Raw genomic sequence first — 20,271 nt, 5'->3', positions numbered from 1 at the left:
ATTTTAATCGTTTGACAGCACTAGAAAAAAAGATTCTGAAAAAGTAAATAACTTACATCAGGAGAAAGGTAATGTGGCACAGTCTATTCTTTTTTGCATTACAGCTGAACCACCTGGACCTCAAACTTAAACACTAAAACAAAGAACGTTTAATTTCACGTATTTGATTTGCCAAGAGTTATAACAGTTACTACATTTGTGACAGCTTTGTGCCATATTTGAGGTTACGTTGCTTGATGTGATGGATTATAATGACGTCAACTGCAAAAAGGAAAATTGTTTATTATTTATTTCTCTGCATAATACAAAGTAATTCGCCAACTCCCATTTGGATAAAAGTTTACTTCTAAACTGCTACAGTTTAAGAAATAGCCTAAACAATCACAGACCACTATTTCAGAAAATATTTGTGCGTATCCATTTTCAGTTAATATCTTAACTGGACTCTTTAAATGTACCTACAGTTGAGTACATTTCACACAGCTACCAAAACATTTATTTCATTAATATCACACATCATAGTATCTTTAATGTTTAGATGCCCACATCCCTTTTTTCTTCCTCAGCTCCTCCAGGTCACTACGGCTGACTGATGCACGAATACTGCTGGTCTGTTCACCATCATAAAACAAAAGAAAGAAAAAAACAAAGACAAACAAAAAAAAAAAAAAAACAAAAACAAAGAAATGCTCACTAGTTCAAATACATCATCTAAGTTTTTTGCATTAGAAAGCAGTTTTATGCATAACATAAATTGTGTTTTAAGACAATAAAAAAAGTAGTAATTTTGCAGGTGACATATGGATGAAAAGAAACACACGTAGTGCTCCGTCAAACTGAAGGAAAGCGCTATCATGTAACCGCATGATGCAACTTTAGCTCTACTAACACCCCTTCAAGGAATGGATTCAAGAAATCCACAGATTTCAGAAAAGAAAATGGTGGTGTTATTATTCTAAAAGTTTTCACAATTTGGGCTACAAATGGCCAGCGTACGGATCTATCTGCTCAGTACGGTGGCCAGCAGGGCCATTCGGATGTACATGCCGTTCTCTGCTTGACGGAAATATGCTGCCCTTGGGTCTGTGTCCACTTCGGCACTGAGAGAAAAATACAAAGGAGACAAGTTTTAGTTAGACTTTAACAAGACTAAAGTGCTGCACTATCTACTACAATACTGTAGTAATACTATAACAACAACAACAACAACAGGCAATACTTATAAAATCTGTTCTATTATATTTCAAATGGTTTTCCTCTGGACAGTGGCTTTCAAGAACCAATCCGATCAGATCAAATATCACTACATCAGCATGATATTTCCAAGCTCTCAAACAGCCTCCCCATCACACGACTACAGCTGCAACGATTAGTCGTTTGGCCGATTGACAGAAAATTCATCTGCAACTATTCTCATAACGATTAATTATTGAAGTCATGTATTATTTTCCTTGCACGGCAGCTGGATTCTTGCGATATTACGAGATCACACGAGAATGGCGAGATCATGTATCACACGAAAATCCATCGCGTCAGGCTTCATTAAAACTAGGGATGCATGGAATCCAGGATTCGGCCGAATATTGGGCTTTTTGACAGGGTTCGGTTTCTGCCGAACCTTAGAATTTTTTTCCACCGAACTGAACCCTACGCTTGCACTACGCGCGCTACGCTGGTCGACGTAATGACAACACCGTTGATTACGTGTTTACGTAGGTGGACCGTTCAATGCAGTAGGCTGTTATAAAGTGAAAATGGAACTTGTGAGCAGAAAAAGTGCCGTTTGGCAGAACTTTCAGTCAAAAGAAGGCCATTCAAGTCCAGCTACATGTTCAATTTGCAATGCCGATTAGTCTGGTGGTGGCGAGGACCCTAAACAATACACAACATCACCGCTGTTACAACATTTGCGTATGAAACATCCGAAAGAATACGAGTTGTGCATGAAGGAATCTACAGACAGCAGCCAAAATGCAGCAACTTCAGGTACGGCAAAGGAAGGACAGTCACTGCTAAAAACCTGATGGGAGGGAGGGAGTAGGATTCGGTATTCGGTTTCGGCAGAATCTTAACAAGTGGATTCGGTATTCGGCCGAACCCAAAAAATCTGGATTCGGTGCATCTCTAATTAAAAGGCGTTTGAGTCTGAACTACCAGCGTCCTGTGATGAGCTACTGACTTCCAGCGACGGCCGTGGTTTAGGTGTGTGTAGTCTATATCCTTGACGTTCCACTTCCGGGATTGCTCCGTTGCCGCCGAATCTTTTTTGCCAGACCCTCCTCCAGTAAGCTTTGGAGGAGGGTCTGGCAAAGCGAGACTTAGATGTATGTGACGATTGCAACTGTTCACTCAAAACAACAATTGCAGACGTGATAGATGGTCCATCCAATCACCTATCAGGTATTTTTTTGATAGTGCCTGCCCTTTTCCAAACAGTTTCCGATAACTGCTTCTCAGATGGATTGTGTTAGCAAAACAACTGGTGCGTCAGGTTAATTTATTATAACAAAAATGCAAAGAAAATCCCTACTGTATTTGTAGCTTCTTCAATGTGAGAATTATTTGCTTTTCTTTGTATTATATCATTGTAAACTGGCATTTTTCACCTTTTTTCTGATTTTGTCTTTTTTCAAGGGGGGAAAAAATAACTACAAAAAGTTGAAACTTTTTCTATCAATATCACTTTTTACAAGAATAAGAAACCCTGCAGCTCTGACAAATCAACTTGAAACATGGTTGACAAAACGATCTCACCACTAGGGTCCACTAAATGGACCTTGTGGTGAGACTGTTTTGTCAATTATATTTTCAAATGTATTGAACTGACAAATACCAGCATTTCCAGAAAAATGTGGAGTTTTTTTGTGATTGTTGCGGGCAAAAATCCTTGATTATGCGGCACGTTTTCTTAAAAAATGCAAAGGAATATGCGGGATATTTATGCAGTTTTATGCGATGAAATTGCGGGAACTTGCAAAAACTGCGGTTTCATCATAGCTTCATCGCGGGGTTTGCAGCTTTTCGATGATGTTCACGTCGCGTAATTACGTCACTTCATAACGTTCCCATGGCAACAGGGGAAAATGGCTGCTCTTGTGTGAAGTAAACGCAACATTTTTCAACTCTCTGCTAAGATATATGTGACTTTTTTGCAACGAAAATGCGGGGATTATGAAATCATGCAAGCCCCGCATATTTTGCGCGGAAATCGGCAATTTATGCGGCGAAAGTGCGGCGTATTTGAAAAAATGCGGCCCCCGCATAAATATGCGGACTTTGGCTGATTATGCATTGAATTATGCGATCGCATAATCACGTTTTTCTGGAGGGACTGAAATACGACTTGATTTGGAGACGGTGACAGATCAGGGAGTTTCTGCTAACTCTGTGAGAATGTATAATGGTGCTAATTGGGCCTTGCCTGATTTCATTGACTCTGGGCAGCGGATGCATCACCACCATCTTCCTTTTGGCTACAGTCATGATGTGAGGGGTGAGGACGAACTGGCCAAAACACTGAGAAAAAACACACACAAAAACAAAGAGACACAAAGGTGACTTGGTGAAAGAGATACATACGAAAGTCTCTTGCTTTAGTAGATTTAGTGTTAAGTTAGGTGAAAGATTACAATTTACTACTTTTATTTAAAGAGGCATTATGACTATTTTTTCACTTACAGCCTTGTACTCCTCCTCAGATGCAAACCTCTCCTTCTGGATCCGCGTCATGTAGAGGACGTCTGTCTCAGGCAGAGCTTCCTCGATACTATCAAACTCCTCCTGAAAACAGGCAAAAACACAACAAAAAGGTTAGCATCATTTTTATTTGTCAAACTGATAACACCATTTAAAGTGCTCATATTATGCTCATTTTCAGGTTCATACTTGTATTTAGAGGTTATATCAGAATAGGTTTACGTGGTTTAATTTTCAGAAAACACCATATTGTTGTTGTACTGCACATTGCTGCAGCTCCTCTTTTCACCCTGTGTGTTGAGCTCTCTGTTTTAGCTACAGAGTGAGACATCTCACTGCTGTTCCATCTTTGTTGGGAGTCGCACATGCGCAGTACCTAGGTAAGGACTACTAGCCAGTCAGGAGCAGAGCATGAGGGCGTGACACGCTAGCAGCTAGGCGAGCATTATAACGTGTGTTACAAAGTGACCACGTTTGTCTCTGAAGTAAAGGCTGGACTACAATAGAGCTGTTTGGAGCAGTTTGTGAACAGTGTTTTCTGTTGGAGATGGTAAGTCCCTTTGGGGTGGACTTTGGGCTTTTTCACTTTGTAAACCTATAACGTGCACAAAAAAAGATATATAACACAATAAAGGCCAAAAAGCATAATATGAGCACTTTAAAGAACCTATTATTTAGATATTTCAAAACGGTTGAGAAATTCTTATGTGAAATAGAAATACATCTGATTACATTGCCACACATTTGGCTTGTAATTCTGTTTGAACGCCGTTTAGTTCCCACCTGTCTGATGCCCTTTGAGGCCACGTAGCTGATGATCTCTGCTGGCATGTGGAGGTTCTTGGGAGCCACGTAGCGCAGGGTGATGCGGTACTGGGTCAGCAGTTTGGCGAGGGAATGAACCGTGCGGCCGTGTTTCAGATCCCCAACCATAGTTATCTGACAGAAAACATGACATATAAAGATTCTTTATTTAACCGAAATTAAAATATGGATTACAGTGGCAGTTGGACTTGGACTACAACAATAAAAACTGAAAACTAAAAGTTGGATGACTGTGGATTTGAATGTAAAGGACAGTTTTTCTTGGTCTAAAATGCTTTCACTATCCCTCACCGTCATGCCGTTGACCGTCCCCAGCTCCTCTCTGATGGTGAAGACGTCCAGCAGCGCCTGGGTTGGGTGCTCCCCGACACCGTCTCCAGCATTGATCACAGGCTTACGGCAATGACGCGATGCAGTCTGGAGGCGAGTTACAAGAAAGCAAAAACATTGAAAATGTTATTTAAGCTATGTGATTATAAAAAAAAAAAACACAGAATTACAGTACATTAACAGCATGTGTCTTCATAACTACATTTAATGAAATAGAACAACATAGAAATACATATATAGGGTTGGGTACCGCAACGCGGTGCCAATAGGGCTCCAGTTCCAATGTAGTAACGAGACCGAATTGGAACGAAAATTTCGGTTCCTCATTTCGGTGCCTGACTCTTTTTTTTCAGAAGCATCGCTGCACGGGACGCTACGTTACCGTTAGCTAGTAGCTGGATTAAACACAATGGTTAAAACTGTATTTCCCTGTAGAGGATTCCAACACCGAGACTGCAGCTGCTGTTGTCGGAAAAACAACACAGACTGTGAGTTCACTTGAAACTCGCCAGCCTTGTGGTGCATTTGAAGTTATTGTAAAATACCCTTTTCCCATCTGTTGCTTGTTTTTGTCGTAAGTCATTGTTATGTTATTGTCATTACATTATTAATCAATCATTTAATTTTGACCGTATGGCCTTAGCAATAAACAAGTCGTTCTTTAATGTCGCAGACTGTCAATTTGTGCTCATTTTTTATATTTTATATTATATGCATTATATATATATATATATATATTTCAGTTCAGGCACCGGCACCGTTTTAAAAGTATCGATTTAGCACCGGTATCGGAAAAAACCCAAACGATACCCAACCCTACAGCTATATCAGTAATGGCATATATGTTGGCCAAAAAAATAAGAAAATTGCAGTACAGAAATGCCAATGATATAATCTGAAGTCTTTTGAAGTGTCTCCATTACATAATTTGTCAACCAGAGAGCACTGACAAGTTGGTTTTTCAATGTTCCACTATATATCTATTTTATTATTACTATTATTATATATCCATCCACAGCTTGTTGATCGGAGAGCTTTATCAGGGTCATAACTTGGGAGGTACATCAATGATTTAACCATATGCAAGTACATTAATAGACTTATAAACAAGTTACAGTATCTTAAAATCTGTCGTGAAACAGACAAACGTGAACAGGCTTTAGAATCATGTATGAGATATAGTTTTCCCCCCAATAGAACTTTAAAAAAAGGGTACGATTTTTGATACATCCGGAACCTGAATTAAATGATCATATTATGACGTTTTATACACAGCAACAAGTGGCAAAGGCACATGAAATGCAGCTTGACTTTATGAAAAAGGTCAAGTCAAAGCTGAAACCCACCTCCACAGCTCCAGGTGTTGGGTGTCGGAGCACCAGAACGTCGGCGTAGCAGCTCATGGTCTGGACGGAGTCGGCCAGGGATTCTCCCTTTTGGACTGACGAGGTGGATTCGCTGAAGTGGACGACTGAGCCGCCCAGACGCTGCATGGCCGCCGCGAAGGAGCTGCTGGTGCGAGTGCTGACCTCGTAGAACATGGACGCCATCACCTTACCCTGGACAGTGAAGACACAAGGATCTAGCTTTTGCGCTGGGCTTCAGACAAACAAATACTAAACTTTACTTTCAGGCAGCAGGACTGAGTAGTAGGTGTTCACAAATCCCTGATGAATGCTCCGTTTCCAGTGTTTTCGCAGTCTTGTTAAGTCATGAAGTATGTCTGGATGTATTGCCAAGTAAGGAACACTTACAAGGAATTTGCCTCGCACACTTTCAAAAAGGAATAAACCGACTTAAAAACACTTAGGAATAAACGCAGATGCTGTAAGTACTTATATGAGGTACCTTCAGGAGATCCAGGCTTCGTTCCTTCTGAACCATCAAGCGCAAAGTGTGGGCAACATTAAAAAGGTGTGAGATCTGAAACAAACAAAAAACACACAAATGTCATTCAAGTCTCAAATATTAAACCATGTCATTTTATTTTCTGTTTGTGTGTGTGGTGTACCTGCTCTTTGCTAAACTGCCTGACAGACAGGATGTGCTGGCCCACCAGCGGGTGCAGCAGAGGAGAGGTCTGGAAGTGGGACACCTGTCCAGCAGGTAGCTGTCCGGCTGCTGACTGAGGGGACAGCAGCCTGGACAGAGGAGGAGGGTGGCTGTAACCGTCCCCAGCTCCAGCTGCTGGAAGCATAACCATCTCTGCAGAGAGCCCAGTGAAACAATCAGTTAAATACAGGAGTACAGTATAATACAGTGTATAGAAGGTAGATGATACATTTAAAAAGGTAAAAGAAAGTAGGTTAAAGCTATTTCCACCTCTGAACAACCACAACTTTGCAAAGATGGTACAGAACAACTATGGGTCCAGACTTTGGATTTAAACATGGCTGGGGCATCTGTTATTTCCTCAAACTGCTGTCCGCCATCCCGTTGAAAACCTCTTCCTTTTCGGCTAGTTAACTTATATTGAAGTTTCCCTCATTCATGTGTTTAGCGCCACCTCGAGGAGCCATGAAGTAGTGACCCTGGGAGCAGGGAAATCTATTCAGAGCGCCCTATTTTATTCATTAAAATATCGATATTTGGCGCCAGCGTATTGATTCTCGTATCACACAAAGGAGGACAATGATAAATTGCCGTATTGATATTTTGTCCCAGCCCTAATGTATACCCAGCATTTTGGGAGTTGTATTACCTGGTATTAGTCCAGGATCTGAAGAGCGGTGGGTGCGAGGAGGCAGCAGGTAGCGGCTCTCGGATGTCAATCGTCGAGGGCTGGACGCTCGGGTTCGGACCGGGCCTTCCCGGGGAGGAGTAGGACGTGGGTGCTCTGGAGTCTAAAACCACAGGAAATACACAATTTCAGAATAGATACAGACATAATCCACCCATTTAACTACATGTTAATATCTGCTGTGATTAACCAGCATGCTGGCTAGTTAGCTAGCATATCAAATCCAGTTTGTTTGGGTTTTTACAGTGCACACGAGGGCTTAAGAATAGTACAATGAATACCCTTGGACTTTCTTTAACAGGTTCAGGGGGATGGATTGAAGCAGTGGGCCAGGTCTTCACATCCTCACCATAACCTGGAGCTACCAACACCTGGGAGAGAGAGAGAGAGAGAGAGAGAGAGAGAGAGAGAGAGAGACAGACAGACAGACAGACAGAGACGCACATCAAAGAGCAATCAAATTACATAATACATACAAATGTTACATGAAGTGATATTTTGTGTACCTCAACTTTTATTGAGGTAGGTCGTATATGTACAAGTAGTACTAAAAATTAAAAGTATGCACTGCTCCTGTGTACATTCCACTAAACGTGGGCAATATTTTATAATTCCTAACTGTACTACCACAATAATTGTAGCAAACAGCAACAATAGTCATTCCAGTTCCCCATAATTCATAAACGTATAGTTTAATACAGCCTTTTTTTATATGTCACGTGTGAACACAGAGAGGCGCGTGATTGCTGACCTGGCCGTCGATGTAGGCCACCTCTCCTCGTAGAACCACGCGGCGGACTTTGCCCTTCACCTTCAGACCCTGAAAAGGTGTCCACTTTGACTTTGTGAACTGCATGGCCTGAGGAATAACCCACTCCTGCTCCAAGTCCACCTGAAAGGCACAGACAATATGATGAGGTAATTCATAATATAGAAGTGTGAGCATTATTTGTCAGATTATGTATGAAGCACACATCGTCATGTCGGTTCTGGCCTCAAATGCAGAAGCGAAACACAAAAACCAAGACACACGTAGACCCCAGTGCATAAAAACGTGTGTGTGTGTGTGTGTGTGTGTGTGTGTGTGTGTGTGTGTGTGTGTGTGTGTGTGTACCTCCACATAGGTGTTGTCCTGGACAGGCAGGTTGAAGATCCTGCGTGGGTTGTCGTAAAGACGCCTGATGATATCATCCATGGTGAGACGTCCATCGCTGACAGCGGTCAGCAGCAGCGGCAGCATCGTTTCCAGGCCGGGGTAACCTGGAGGGGGATGATCCCCGTTCTTCTCCTCTACAGAGTGGGGAGCTAGCAACGCAAAACACATTCACATGCATTCCAATTCACAAACATATGCTCTCGTCTTAAGGAGTAAATCATTATTTCATCATCAGACTGGTTTCTGTGCGGTTGCTGACCGTGATCTGTGGCAAAGCAGTCAATGATGTCCAGGTTTTCCCACAGAGCCTCCATGTCCTCCTTTGTTCCCAGCATGGGTCGGACCTGCGCTCGTCCGTCGCCGATCTCTGCCACGTTTTCCTCACAAAGGAAGAGGTGATGAGGTGCCACCTCACAGGTGACCTGGATGCCCTTCTGCTTCGCCGCTCGGATGATTAGGATCTGAAAAAGAAAAAAGGTAACAAGTTTAATTGTTAGTTTAGGGCCGGTAAAGCAGCAAAGTGTCTATTTCTATTCTGCAGAGAAGAATATAAAACGTACATCTGTAAAGGTATTGAAAGTACCATAAAGTAATGGTTACAGCATTATGAGGCATTCATTGTCTGAAGGTTATTGTGTATGCTTGGCACACAAATGTTAGACAATGAATACAATGCTGAAATACTGTAGCATTACAAGTCTCTGCGCCATTTGATTTCTATAATAACAAAAATTAAAAAGATAAAATTAAAAAAAAAAACAACTGTATTTTACCTCCTCCTTCTTGGCTATGTGGCAGATGTGAACTGGCCGCTGGTAGAGCTGGGCCACCATGAGGATTGCAGCCACCGTCTGCTTCTCAGCGTGAGCAACGATGGGCATCTGCTTTGGCCACTTCTCAAAGTGCTTTGTACAGAACAGGACAGTTAGTTTGGTGTACAATGTGGGACAATGGAGGCAAAGCTTTCAATTGGTCTTCTGCAAGAATTAAGGCAGATTTATGGTTGTACGGAGGATCTACGCAGAGCTTCAGTGGCCTGAGGTTTATACTCGTGCGCTGGTGTGTCTGCGTCGTTCTAGCGTATCGCTTCAATAGAACAGTAGAGCCAGCATGTGTGCATGCTGAGAAATGTGTGATAGAGCGAGTTAGGGGGAGAAACAAGGTGTCTCCCCGACAAAGTGCTCTCTGACGGTCGGGAAGCTGTAGCAGGAAAAGTTAACCCTCTGCTTGATTGCATGTTGTTTATGGAGAAGGAGAACCTGGAATTGAGTCGGGGGAAATGCGACGCTGCCAAGCCACGGCTGAGCGGACCAATCACAGTTGTTGTGGTCTACGTCTCGCGACGTGTAGTTACATTTTTTGAGAGATGCACGTCAGGCATAGATTTAACGCAGGACTATAAATTGGGCTTTAGTCAGAGACAGCCAAATAGAGAAGCCAGTGAAGTGCCATAACGGTGATTAGATGCTGGCTGCAAGAAATGTCACAACAGAGAAGTCAGTGGAAACAAAATATGTCTCAACCCAACTTAAAAAAAACACATTTTCAAATTTAGCTCTGTTTTTAACTGCATTTTTTAAGAAGAACTTAAACAAGTAAACAAAAGGTTCAACCACGGTGGTTTGGTAAAGGTATAAAGAGTTACCTCCATCCAGAGAGAGACGTTGTCCATCTTGAGGGTGGAGTATGTGTCGTTCAGGTACATCTTCAGGCCGGCAGCCTGGCTAGCGATGGATGGCAGGACGGCAGCGTTGTCTGAAGCAGCGCCCAAATACAGGGCGTAGTCACACCTGCAGCCTGCTTTGGCCAGCTGATGACACGACCCAACACAAGATTGATTTATCGAATGAATAATACTTCAGTTAACGGTGATTTCTCTCTCTCAATTTCAAAGAAAATGTGGCCGTACCTTCTGTACCAGGGCCAGAGTGCTGGCGTCAGTAATGGCAGGGGAGGTATTGGGCATTGCACACACCATGGTCACTCCTCCTGCCAGAGCAGCTGCTGTACCAGAGGAGAAGTCCTCCTTATGGGTGGCACCAGGCTCCCGCAGGTGAACATGCACATCGATCAGACCTAAGAATCAATCGCAAAAGAAAAATGTGTTGCTTTTTTTAAATTATATTTGTAACCGTGAGTAATTGTACTTTCTGGAAGTTACAGTAAGTAAAATTCCATGCACACAAATATTCTATTGATAACGCTCATCCTGATCGGTGATTCGTCGTGGTATATAACATTTACACAAAACATAAAGTAACCTGGTTAGTCATATCACTTTACAAATCATTCTAACAGTATACATGTTTCTGGAACCAGGATATGATGTTTCGATACAAAAAAACAGAAACTAAGGGCGCCCGGAAAGCTCAGTTGGTAGAGCGGGCGCCCATATATAGAGGTTTACTCATCGACACAGCGGGCCCGGGTTCGACTCCGACCTGCGGCCCTTTGCTGCATGTCATTCCCCCTCTCTCTCCCCTTTCATGTCTTCAGCTGCCCTGTCAAATAAAGGCCTAAAATGCCCCAAAAATATCTTAAAAAGAAACTAAACACTAAAATCTTATAATAAATCTTATAATAACCAGGATACTAGAGTGCATTTCAACACACAGTGATTGGCGATTACTGTGAATACTGTGGTACAAAGTTAATAGCCATGTGTACACATCAAAACATTAATACTAGAAGTCCACTTTTAACTATAGAGCGAAGAACAAAAAACAGCTGCCACATCTTTTTTTTTCTAGTTAGTATTCAAACATATGCATATTTGTTTACCTACAAGTGTTACTATTAGTGTTATTAATTAATATTGTTGAAACTCTTTTGTACATCTTTATTTGGAAAGACTTTTACGTGAAAGGTTATCTATTTTTTTGTAGTTTCCCGGAAGACGAGACCAAAAATGTCTGTTCTCCATTTTGCAGCTGCCTACAAATGATCAGAGCCTCTCAAAGCACCCAGAGTCAGTCAGAATAGAGCAACACAGCAATCTAGAGTTGCTCCTTCTGGTTGCAGCGACTCACCAGGCAGACGGACCAGCGTCTGAGATGTCATGCAGTCGATGTGAGTTTTAACTGGTGGAGTCCGACCAATCTGATGAAGAGCCTGAAAACACATCCGTTCATATTATTTACGTTGCCATCGAACGAGAAAAGCTTTTGCAGTAATAAGAATTAAAAAAAACACTAATATATTTCAATTCAAATAACTTTATTTATCCCCTGGGGGCAATTTAAAAGTGCGTTGTAACAAGTAAATAAATATAATAAATACACGCGATGCCTTGTACAATAATGATTAAAGTGCAAATCTGACCTGCACAAAGAGCTTGGTGCACTTGATATCGATGATGAGCGGGACAGAGTAGTCGATGGCCATGCGTCTCGTCCTGTAGCCTTTGGTGACAAAAGAGGAGAGCCTGCGACCTCCACTGTTCCTCATGGAGAGGTTGATGACCAGGTCGAAGTGGTTTTCCTCCAAATAGTTCATGATGCTGCGCTGCTTCTCTTTAGTGGGACAATCGCTGTCCTCCTCCTCAAATGGCCAGTCCACTGCTTTCACCTGAAACAGGGGAAAACAAGAGGATATTTGTGATGCTTTGTGATACTTACTCCTTATATTCTTGTTTGATTTTACAACCGCTCAGTTCGGTTACCTTGACTCCGTGTTCTGTGTAGAAATCCGCAGTACCCAGACTGGCGTACAGGTCATAACCCATAGACTCCAGAGCCTGCACGGTGGGCAGCAGCTCACTCTTGTTCTGTAAACACACAAAACATACAACCAAATGGTTATGAGTTATATCATCTTAGGTTTGGATTAACAAAAGTATGGATAATACAATATTTTTAGCTAGTTATCAGCACTAGGAAAGTTTCAAGTGGTCTCAGTTCTATCATGTGACAGATCTGTTTTGACAATAAAAAAAGCTACAATTTATTTTCACATGATTACGTGGCCTTAAAGCAACACTAGAGAACTTTTCCCGCTTCGGTCCCCCTACAGGTTGGAAGCAGAATTGTCCAGTTCATTCGAACTACAGATCCGCTACCCGATCTGGCAAACTTGCATAATGTAATGTAATGGACAATTCTGCTTCCAACCTGTAAAGGGACCAAAGCAGGAAAAGTTACCTAGTGTTGCTTTAATCGAAACGCAAAACTCTGTAATCCACTGTAATGTGCCACCGTTTCTAAATTGTTTGTTTTGTTTTGTTTGTTTATTAGTTTATAATGTCGTGGACAGTCCCCTTTAATGAACTATACAGTAAAAAGGAGCAGCTTTAGCCTCAACGGCTAATTTCCAGCTGTAGTCCCCGGCCAGCTGACAATAGGCATCCTAAAATACAATGATTAACATATTAAAATCAGTTACATTACATCTATAATAACAGCAGGCCTAAACAAAAAGGGTTAAAACATACAAAAAAGTGGCACACAAACAGACAAGCACAGACAGTGGCAATGGCATTAAATCAGTCCATGCAATTAATACAACATGAAGGAGACAAAAGAAAAAAGAAGAGTCTCAAGAGGCCACATTGAGAGCACATACAAGACATAACAGAGGCAGGCAGCAGAGATGGAGCGACAGCAACAATGACTACGTCGCATCAAACACACGTCACATCTGACAGATTAATGTGTACAGTAATAGTTATCAGACTGCCATGTTTTAAGGTATTTTGTGAAGGTGGAATCTGTATGTATATCTTTGATTGTAGTGGGCAATGAATTCCAGTTTTGTAATGCCGTAACAGAAAATGATAATTGGCCAAATGTGCTTTTCCTGAATGGAATTAGGTCACCTCGTGCGGTGCTTCTATTAGTCTAGATGCATAACTTAAACTGATCGGATCAGCTGAACACAACATGCACCTGCCAAATGATCAACTCTTGACTTTGATACATTCATCAGTACTTAAAGCAAGTTTAATGTTGATGTCAGTACCTTATAGCTGCCGATGGAGAGCAGGATGTTCTTCTTGGGAATCTTGAAGCCTGTGGAGAGCATGGCTTTGAGGTAAGCCTCGTATCTGTTCTCCCCAAAACAGGCCACCTCGCCTGTGCTGGTCATCTCCACCCCGAGCACCACGTCAGCTCCGGCCAGCCGAGAGAACGAAAACTGGGGGACCTGGAGGACGTGTGACACATGGTCAGAAGGTGAAATGATAACTGATGGGTCCCCCATAGAAGCTGCTACACAGCCCTTACAAGTGACTTAGTTACCTTGACTCCTACAATCCCCTTTCCTCTCATTAGCCCCACAGGCTGCACGTCCTCCCCCACAATGGCCTGAGTTGCCAGGGCAACAAGGTCCACGCCCAGTGTCTTGGATACGAAGGGGAAGGAGCGAGACACTCGCACGTTGCACTCGATCACCTTCAGTTGATCATCCTGGCAAGAAAAAAAGGAAAAAAGCACAGTATTAGATAATTGTTAACAGTGAAATCAAAATCACTTGCTCTGTTGTTTTTTACCCTTAACTCTTAACTTCCTTACCCGTTACTTAATAAATACTTTCAAATTCACTGACTGAGTGTCTTGTTACTTGTTCGCTGGAATGGAATCCCTTCAATATTTGTTAAAGGAAGACGGAGTGGTAGATACATAAAGTCGATGCATCTTCATAATAATTCACGAGCAGCCTGACATTGTGTTCATGTTGGATTATTTATTGTTTGCACGGGGGTTATTTTGTTTAGTTTTTTTTGCACTAAGCAATCTGTAAGTGACATATCTGTCCCACCAAATGTCACTTTCAGTCCAACACACAAATTGTTGGCAGCTTTTCCACAACAATCGAAGAAATATAGTGTTGTTGTTTGTGTAAGTTGACGTACGCCAATCTCTACAGGCTCTTTTTTCTGCTGCCGTTTTTCACGTAACACAGCTGTGATGGGTAGACGGTTTCTGGCAGAAAACAGCTGACAACGGCCACAACACCAGATATTTGTATATCCGAGATGTTGGTGTTGATTAAGAGGTCCGTCACAAGTTTGTATCAATAATCAACATACAGTAATTATGTTAATTTTGCACAGTATACTGTACTGTCTGTAGCTGTATGCTACTCTCCAAAAGATAAGCCATTAAGTGTTTTTTTTGCTTTTGTACTATCTAGCAAGCATGCCAATAAAAACATTACCCACCAACAATTTAAATCATGTGTAATTCACTGGCTGAAACTTCACATTTTAGGACCGACAGCCTTCCAGGATGATTCTCACCTTGGCAATCAGCTGCAGGTTGAAAGGTCCAGTGACCTGCAGCTCCAGGCCGATGGCGTGGACGATGATCTTGATCCTCTCCATCGTCTTCTGATTGATATCCTGGGGTGGTGTCACCAGTGTGGCGTCGCCAGAGTGAACGCCAGCGTTCTCCACGTGTTCAGACACCGCGATGGCCATCACTACCCCGTCACAGGCTACAGCGTCCACGTCTATCTCCTGGAAAATGCAAAAATGTCACAGCCCTTGATAACATGACTTTATGAAGCTCATATTCTCTGGCAGACCATCTTAAAAACTCAATGTCTTTGTTTTCTAACCTTGGCCTCCTGTATGAATTTGGAGATGACAACGGGGTGTTCCTTGGACACAGCTACAGCGTTGGTCAGGTATTTCTCGAGGTCGCTGTCACTGTAGGCGACGTTCATGGCCGCTCCGCTGAGAACGTAGGAGGGACGGACCAGGCAGGGATAACCGACCGTCTCACAGAACTTCCAAGCAGACTGGAGAAAAAAGAAACGGGAAACAGATGGGAGCATTTTCTTACTTGTCTTCCTACATTTAATATGCAGCATGCAGAAAAATACCCTAAAAAATTCCTTAAAAAGCATGGCACATATGCAGAGATAATCATTTCATGTTTTTGAAAAAGTCTATATTTTAAAACATATTGTGGTATAAACCCAGTCGGTTGTACCTCAGTGTCAGAGAGCTCCTTCCACTGTGGCTGGCTGATTCCGATCGTGTCCAGCATTCGGGAGAACTTGAACCTGTTCTCGGCACAGTCGATGAACTCCGGTGAAGTCCCCAGGATGCGGCACTGCTGGCGGTGCAGCGACATGGCGATGTTGTTGGGCAGCTGGCCTCCCATAGAGAGAATCACTCCCTCTGGGTTTTCCCTCTCATAGATATCCATCACGACCTGGAGGTATGTACAGGACACTTATCAAAAAACTCAACTGAAAAATAATATCACACAATGTGTTTCAAGTACGGTTGAACAGATCCAGTGAAACACACCCACGAACTGTGTCCTAAAAAAAATTCTATCAAGTTGAACTCAACATAAAAGAAAAAACTAAAGCTGCAAAAGTTAAGATATGTATTACTGTCATTAATTATTAAAACAAATCTTACCTCAAAGGAGATCTCATCAAAGTAGAGGCGGTCACACATGTCGTAGTCTGTACTGACCGTCTCTGGGTTGTAGTTCACCATTATGGTCTTATAACCCATCTGCAATATTATAATAATATGTTATTAAAACCATATTTATGCATGTTAACTGGCTGCAAGTCACATAAAAAGGTTAGGTCTAACATTCAGCAATCGAGGAAAAAAAAAAAAAAATAACCTAAAGCTGCACAGGTCATGTTTTAATAATCACGTGACTGCATCAGGCTAAATTCACAAAGCCGGCTGCCGCAGTATTTAATAATTAAGGTCCGGCGAGTGGCTGGGTTGGATCAGTGGTAGAGCAGGCGCATATATATACTGAGCGGTTTATGCCTCGACGCAGAGGTCCAGGGTTCGAATCCGACCCGTGACAATTTCCTGCATGTCTTCCCCCCCTCTCTCTCCCCTTTCTCACCTAGCTGTCCTGTCAAAAATTAAAGGCGGAAAAGCCCCAAAAAAATAATCTTAAAAAAAAAAATATATAAATTAAGGTCCGGCGAGCTGTGAGCCAAGTCACTCATCTTCCCCCATGTCATGTCTAAGATGTAGAGCCCGACCGATACATCGGTGGGCCGATATTAGGCATTTTCCAAACTATCGGTATCGGCATTTATGATGGCCGATAAATGAATATATAAAAAATTAAATAAAACCGGACGAAACCCCCTTCAACCATGTTCTGAGTGTTGGCGTTGCATCGTTTGTCCACCAGAGGGCGCTCTACAACCTCCCTGTTGGCAACACTCGTGTTTAACCCTTTAAGTTTCAGATCTTAAGTTTGTATTTTAATACATTTTATTTATCAGAACTTTAATATATTTTGATGTTCCTCTGTTCTGTTGTGACATTGAAACAATTATTATTATCCTATTATCAAATTCATATTATTTTAGTGAGGACTCATAAATAACTACAAATAACTAATGTTAGGGAAATGTGTTTATGTTTTGTTACGCATTTCTGGATTCTTTTTTTTTTTTTTTTTTTTTTAATATACATCGGCCGATATATCGGAATATCGGATTTTTAAATCACCAAATATTTGTATCGATATCGGCCTCAAAAATCCTTTATCGGTCGGCCTCTACTAAGATGTAGAGTTTTTAAACTATAGGTAAAATAGAAATTTGAAAATGGAGAGATGGATGGGGAAAGGAAGATGTTATCAAATGAAATAAAGTAAATTACTTGAAGAAAAAAATATTTCAGTGTATTGTTTAATTATATCAGTGATACACTCGGCCCTCCAACAGCTGATGTGACAGCAGCAAAAGAAAAGAAAAAAAACGAACCCTCACTTCCATTTCAGTCATTAACATACAAAGAAATCAAGCTTAAATTTAAATTAAAATAAAGAAAAGTTAATTTTTAAAAAAAAGGTACCAACAATCTGCAGCATTAGGAGATCATGACTTACCTTCCTGAGCTCAGTGATGCACCCGACTGCACACCAATCAAACTCCACGCTGCTGCCGATGCGGTACACACCGGAGCCGATCACCATGACGTGCTGATCATCGAAGCCCAGGTCGTCCTCTGTGCCGTGGTAGGTCAAGTACAGGTAGTTTGTGTGGGCGGGCCATTCAGCCGCCACCGTATCTATCTGCTTCACTACAGGTAGGATGGACCAATCGTGACGCAGCTTTCTTACTACAAGCTCTGTGCTGTAGGAGAACAAAAACACTATATATTTTTTTTCCAAAGGCAAAATATGTGTCAAAGCATTCTGAATTAAGTATTGTGGTGCTGCAGAGTAGCCCAGCCTACCAAATGTTTGGTACAGATCCTTGCAAAAATCACTATGATTTTAATATATTCCAACGGAAATGAGAGTAATGATACAAAAATAATCCTTCCCTCCAATATTGTGAATCATATCGCAATCGCAATATCAGTTAAAATAATCGCAATTAGATATTTTCCTCATATCACGCAGCCTTAGTAATGCCGACTGATTGCAACAAATATCCTAAAAATGATGAGGGCAATGTGTCCTCAGGCCCACACTGTGTTTCCCACTCACCTCTGGACAGCTTGTGCTATCTGCTTGTCTGAGAAGCCCAGCTGCTTGGCCTTTCGCATCACCTCTGGAGGCATGACACTCTCATCCTGGTAGGAAGAACAATGTCAACAAAATACATTGAAGAAAGGACAACTGCTGCTAATTCATCCCACATCAGTTCCCTTTGATCAAATGTACCTGGTTGTATGTCTCCAGCAGCCGCTCGTGGTCGGTGATGTTCTTCATCTTGTGCAGGAACCAGCGGTCGATCTTGGTGAGCTCGTACAGCTGGTCCACCGTGTAGCCGCCTCTGAACGCCGACGCCAAAACAAAGATACGCTTATCCGTAGGAGTCTGCAACTCCTGGTGAAGGGGGGGGGGGGGCAAGGCATGATTATGCATTTTAATTGAGATCAACTACAACTATCGTGGTGCTAGACATTTGTCAGTTTCTGAGCATTTGGCCTAGACAGCAGCCACATATTCAGTAATAGTAATTTTAACACACAATGAAATATTCCTCTAATGGCAAAGACCCAGTAAGACTTGCATAAACGGTCTCGTTAAAATGTATTCTCTACCTGACAGTATACTGGCTCAGTAGTCCATTAGCACCATCTGTTGGCCTAGTTTGAAACATTACAATGGTTGTTCCGCTGCATCACGTCAATGGACTGACTAGTGATACTGGGACTTTTTCACCCCATAAATGTAGTCTTTATATACATGTTTTAGGAACTGAGATCAACAAGTCAAAGAGAGAACAGTTATCAAGGAGCAGCATGTGAATTGTTTTCTCATTTACAGTGTGTTAGGGCTTACTCAGCATGTTTTTGAGTGCAGGTATGGTTAAAAAAGATGAAAAAAAAAAATCATTCAAAATGGTTTTCTCCATGTAACACGACATGTAAAATAACTAGTATGTATTAAAGAATGTCCTCGTTACAGACAGTTCCTCCCCCAATCTACTGGCCTGACACACTGGTAATGATTTAATGGTTGATTTGATATTATGTAAATCATGTACACTGAGCAACTCACCACAGGTTGAAGGACGTGAGGATTACGGGTATCGTCGGTGGCAACACAACAGTAAAAACAATGAGTGAGAGGAAGTACAAACTGCTGTTTTGTTTTTTTACCTCGTCAGAGACAGGCTTGATGGTGTGGTCAAAGCCAACACAGTTCTCATCCACCATCCTCAGAGCTTTCTGGAAGGCCTCCTCAAAGCTGCGGCCAATAGCCATCACCTCACCTGTCAAGAAAAGTGATGGTGAAGATCTACTTATTGCCACTGTTGATCTGTGCTAATGTGGTTTTATAAATATCTGACTGATGGCTCTTCTTTCAAGCACCAGAGCATCCAATTAATTAAATTGAAAATGATAATATTCAGTTCCTCTTACCAACACTCTTCATGGAGCTGCCAATCGTGGTGGAAACTCGGAGGAACTTGCTGAGATCCCAGCGAGGCACCTTCACCACACAGTAGTCCAAACTAGGCTCAAAGTTCGCCGTCGTGGAGTTGGTAACAGAGTTCCTACGGAAAATACATTTACAGTTTTCTTTCATGACTGAACCACACGATTCCATTAAGTTATGGAATGATTTCAATTAAATCAAGAAAAGGAAAAACTGGAACATAAAATGATTAAATGTGTCTAAAGGTCTAGGCATGGCCAGGCAGCTTTACTTGCACATTTTAGTAACGAGGTAATTCGAAGTGCTTTACATAAAACATTAAAGAGCAGTTAAAAGGAGAATAATACAGATATGAAATACAAGTAAATAACAGGTTCCCAAATCACAGTGGCTCATAGCAGGGCTGGCTATTATTAGAATTGTTTGTACACTGCCAATACCATACCTACATTTGAGAATAAACACATTTCTTTAAATATTAACACAGACTTCTCACAGGAAAGCTCGTTTTCAGTTTTCAACACTCACTTCTACAGAGCTAAATCCTCAGCCCTACTCAAAGAGTATTGCTGTTTTTCAAATTAATTTGCATATCATCGGGTATCTATCTAATAAAGCGGGACGCCTCTGTGTGTGGAGGTTTTACCGGCTTGGGCTGCGGTTCACTTTTTGCAGCTTCTAACGTAACA

General features: G+C 41.8%; 1 protein-coding gene across 1 annotated transcript in view; it reads right to left on the bottom strand.

Moving 5' to 3' along the window:
- Window positions 1-671: 671 nt before the first annotated feature.
- The window catches only part of cad (carbamoyl-phosphate synthetase 2, aspartate transcarbamylase, and dihydroorotase), a 30,832-nt gene continuing 11,232 nt past the window's right edge, over window positions 672-20,271 (bottom strand). The window contains exons 15-44 of the mRNA XM_031313838.2: window positions 19,567-19,700; window positions 19,303-19,415; window positions 18,359-18,523; window positions 18,182-18,267; window positions 17,576-17,822; window positions 16,120-16,218; window positions 15,680-15,904; window positions 15,303-15,485; window positions 14,983-15,201; window positions 13,982-14,149; window positions 13,704-13,886; window positions 12,409-12,513; window positions 12,069-12,314; window positions 11,777-11,858; window positions 10,657-10,823; window positions 10,393-10,557; window positions 9,521-9,652; window positions 9,007-9,208; window positions 8,706-8,896; window positions 8,343-8,483; window positions 7,873-7,962; window positions 7,553-7,694; window positions 6,863-7,056; window positions 6,700-6,774; window positions 6,198-6,410; window positions 4,813-4,938; window positions 4,480-4,635; window positions 3,679-3,780; window positions 3,422-3,516; window positions 672-1,100 (exon numbers count right to left, since the gene is read on the bottom strand). Coding sequence (XP_031169698.2) covers window positions 1,001-1,100; window positions 3,422-3,516; window positions 3,679-3,780; window positions 4,480-4,635; window positions 4,813-4,938; window positions 6,198-6,410; window positions 6,700-6,774; window positions 6,863-7,056; window positions 7,553-7,694; window positions 7,873-7,962; window positions 8,343-8,483; window positions 8,706-8,896; window positions 9,007-9,208; window positions 9,521-9,652; window positions 10,393-10,557; window positions 10,657-10,823; window positions 11,777-11,858; window positions 12,069-12,314; window positions 12,409-12,513; window positions 13,704-13,886; window positions 13,982-14,149; window positions 14,983-15,201; window positions 15,303-15,485; window positions 15,680-15,904; window positions 16,120-16,218; window positions 17,576-17,822; window positions 18,182-18,267; window positions 18,359-18,523; window positions 19,303-19,415; window positions 19,567-19,700 — 4,546 coding nt within the window. The 3' untranslated portion in view covers window positions 672-1,000. The remainder of the gene's footprint in view (window positions 1,101-3,421; window positions 3,517-3,678; window positions 3,781-4,479; window positions 4,636-4,812; window positions 4,939-6,197; window positions 6,411-6,699; window positions 6,775-6,862; window positions 7,057-7,552; window positions 7,695-7,872; window positions 7,963-8,342; window positions 8,484-8,705; window positions 8,897-9,006; window positions 9,209-9,520; window positions 9,653-10,392; window positions 10,558-10,656; window positions 10,824-11,776; window positions 11,859-12,068; window positions 12,315-12,408; window positions 12,514-13,703; window positions 13,887-13,981; window positions 14,150-14,982; window positions 15,202-15,302; window positions 15,486-15,679; window positions 15,905-16,119; window positions 16,219-17,575; window positions 17,823-18,181; window positions 18,268-18,358; window positions 18,524-19,302; window positions 19,416-19,566; window positions 19,701-20,271) is intronic.

The sequence above is a fragment of the Sander lucioperca genome, chromosome 19, assembly GCF_008315115.2.
Source record: "Sander lucioperca isolate FBNREF2018 chromosome 19, SLUC_FBN_1.2, whole genome shotgun sequence".
NCBI classification, from domain to species: Eukaryota; Metazoa; Chordata; class Actinopteri; order Perciformes; family Percidae; genus Sander; species Sander lucioperca.
Note: the sequence above shows the minus strand (reverse complement) of the source record. Positions and strands in the feature narration are given on the sequence as shown.